This window comes from Spermophilus citellus (assembly GCF_964194105.1).
Source record: "Spermophilus citellus genome assembly, chromosome: 15".
Classification (NCBI taxonomy): Eukaryota; Metazoa; Chordata; class Mammalia; order Rodentia; family Sciuridae; genus Spermophilus; species Spermophilus citellus.
This window is the reverse complement of record NC_138195.1, coordinates 18,237,190-18,239,174: the sequence shown is the minus strand read 5'-3', so window position 1 is coordinate 18,239,174 and position 1,985 is coordinate 18,237,190. Positions and strand designations below refer to the sequence as shown.

Genomic DNA, 1,985 nt, shown 5'->3' with positions numbered 1-1,985 from the left:
CATGAACAGTTCTAACTTGTCCAGGAAGGATGCATGTATATAAAGATTGTCAGAGATTAAAATTGTGGGGAGCCATTCTGACACGTGATTGGGTGACTCCCGTTAAGGGCCTGAGGCACTCTGGCTGTGTCGGAGTTATCCCGACCCTTTCCTGATGAGAGAGCCCATCCGTGTGGGGGTGTGCCTGACCACTGACCCCGGAGACCCAATCACTGACCCTGACCTTGGAGTGCAGCCCCCCTCAACCTTCATTGGATGGAATTCTCCCCTGAATCTCTTGTCCCCCAAATAAAAGGCTACTCCCCAGCGTGTTCCCTCTCTCTCTCTCCTGCTAGCCCAGAGTAATCCTCGCTGCCCTGCTGGGCGGCTAGAGGCAGGAACCAGGGAGGCGAGCCATCTCGGACCTAGCAATGTAAAATAAGGTACTGGTTTGTGTGTTTTATTTTGATCTCTTCTAACTAACTTAATGCCAGAACCTCATTAATGAAACCACTGCGCAGGCCGCGTGGTAGATAAAATAACTTATTTTTACTTCACAGAGGGCTAACATCACCATATTAAATACAATGTTTTAAAAGAATTAATAAGCCTAATTGCCATGCCTGGTTATTTTACTTGTTCTTCATTCTTCAGTCATGACACTGCAAAATAACTCAACAACAGGTGAGTGAAGAAATGGAAAAGCTGGTGGAGGGGGAACAAAGGAACAGGACAACAGTGCATGAGTTCATTCTGGAGGGCTTTCCTGCAGTCCAGCACCTGGGTCACCTCTTCTTCCTGGTGCACTTGCTTGCATATCTGACCTCCATCATGGGAAACATGCTCATAATCACAATAATCTGGACAGACCATCGTCTCCAGACACCTATGTACTTCTTCCTCAGCAATTTCTCCTTTATAGAGTGCTGCTTTATAACCTCAGTTATTCCAAAATTGCTGACCATCTTTCTGTCAGGGAGACAAACAATTTCCTTTGCTGCCTGCTTCACACAAGACTTCATCTTTCTTTTCCTGGGAGCAACTGTATTCTTTCTTCTGTCTGTGTTATCCCTGGACAGATACCTGGCCATTTGCAAACCTTTGCATTATCCCACTATCATGAACCCAAGGATGTGTTACCTTCTGGTCGCTTCCTGCTTAGCTTTGGGGTTCTTCTTCATGGTGGTCCCAGTTGCAATGCTTTCCCAGTTAACCTTCTGTGGCCCCAATGTCATCCCTCACTTTTTCTGTGATTTTGGACCTCTGACAAATCTCTCCTGTTCTGACACCAGATCTATTGAAATATTGTTCTTCAACCTTGCTTTTTTCATCCTTGGCTCATCCCTGGTGATAACCATCATTGCATACAGCAACATAGTAGTCACAATCATGCGTCTTCCATCAGCCAAGGAGCGACAAAGAGCTTTCTCCACCTGCTCTTCTCACCTCTTGGTCCTCTCACTGATGTATGTCAGTTGTGTCTTCATATATGTGAAACCGAACCAAGCGAGCAGGCTGGACTCCAACAGGGAGGCTGCTCTTGTGAACACAGTGGTGACCCCATTACTGAATCCTTTGATTTACACCCTGCGCAACAAGCAGGTCCACCAGGCTCTGAGAGATGCTCTGTCCAGGGTGAAATTGCAGAAATAGAACCACAATCTCAGAGGGGGAATCCCTTCTACTTCGAACATAAATTCTAATTCATGTCTTCTACACAAATCTCCTACTATGTCAGTTTGTTACGTTCTACTTCTTTATTTTTAAAGTAAGGGCTAATTTATCCAATAATCCAATCTAAAAGCTTGAATAGTCCTTACATTGAAATGACAGTATCTTCCTAAACCTTTTTATCAGTTTAAAATCAGTAGAACTTAAAGAGTTTTAATGGACAACCACATATGCATGACTTTATTTGTTGCATGAGAAATCTTAAAAGTGGAAAGATGTGGTTTCAAGTGTGTAATTGTGGTAAGAACAAGTGGACAGAAGGAAATTCATTAGTA

The 1,985-nt window shown here is 44.0% G+C and overlaps 1 protein-coding gene across 1 annotated transcript; it reads left to right on the top strand.

The window, feature by feature from the left end:
- Positions 1-675: 675 nt before the first annotated feature.
- Positions 676-1,632, top strand: LOC308634275 (olfactory receptor 6C4-like; the record flags this gene model as incomplete). The annotated part of the gene is made up of 1 exon (XM_081268078.1): positions 676-1,632. One exon carries the CDS (start codon positions 676-678, stop codon positions 1,630-1,632), a length of 957 nt encoding a protein of 318 aa, XP_081124204.1.
- Between the last annotated feature and the right edge of the window lie 353 nt (positions 1,633-1,985).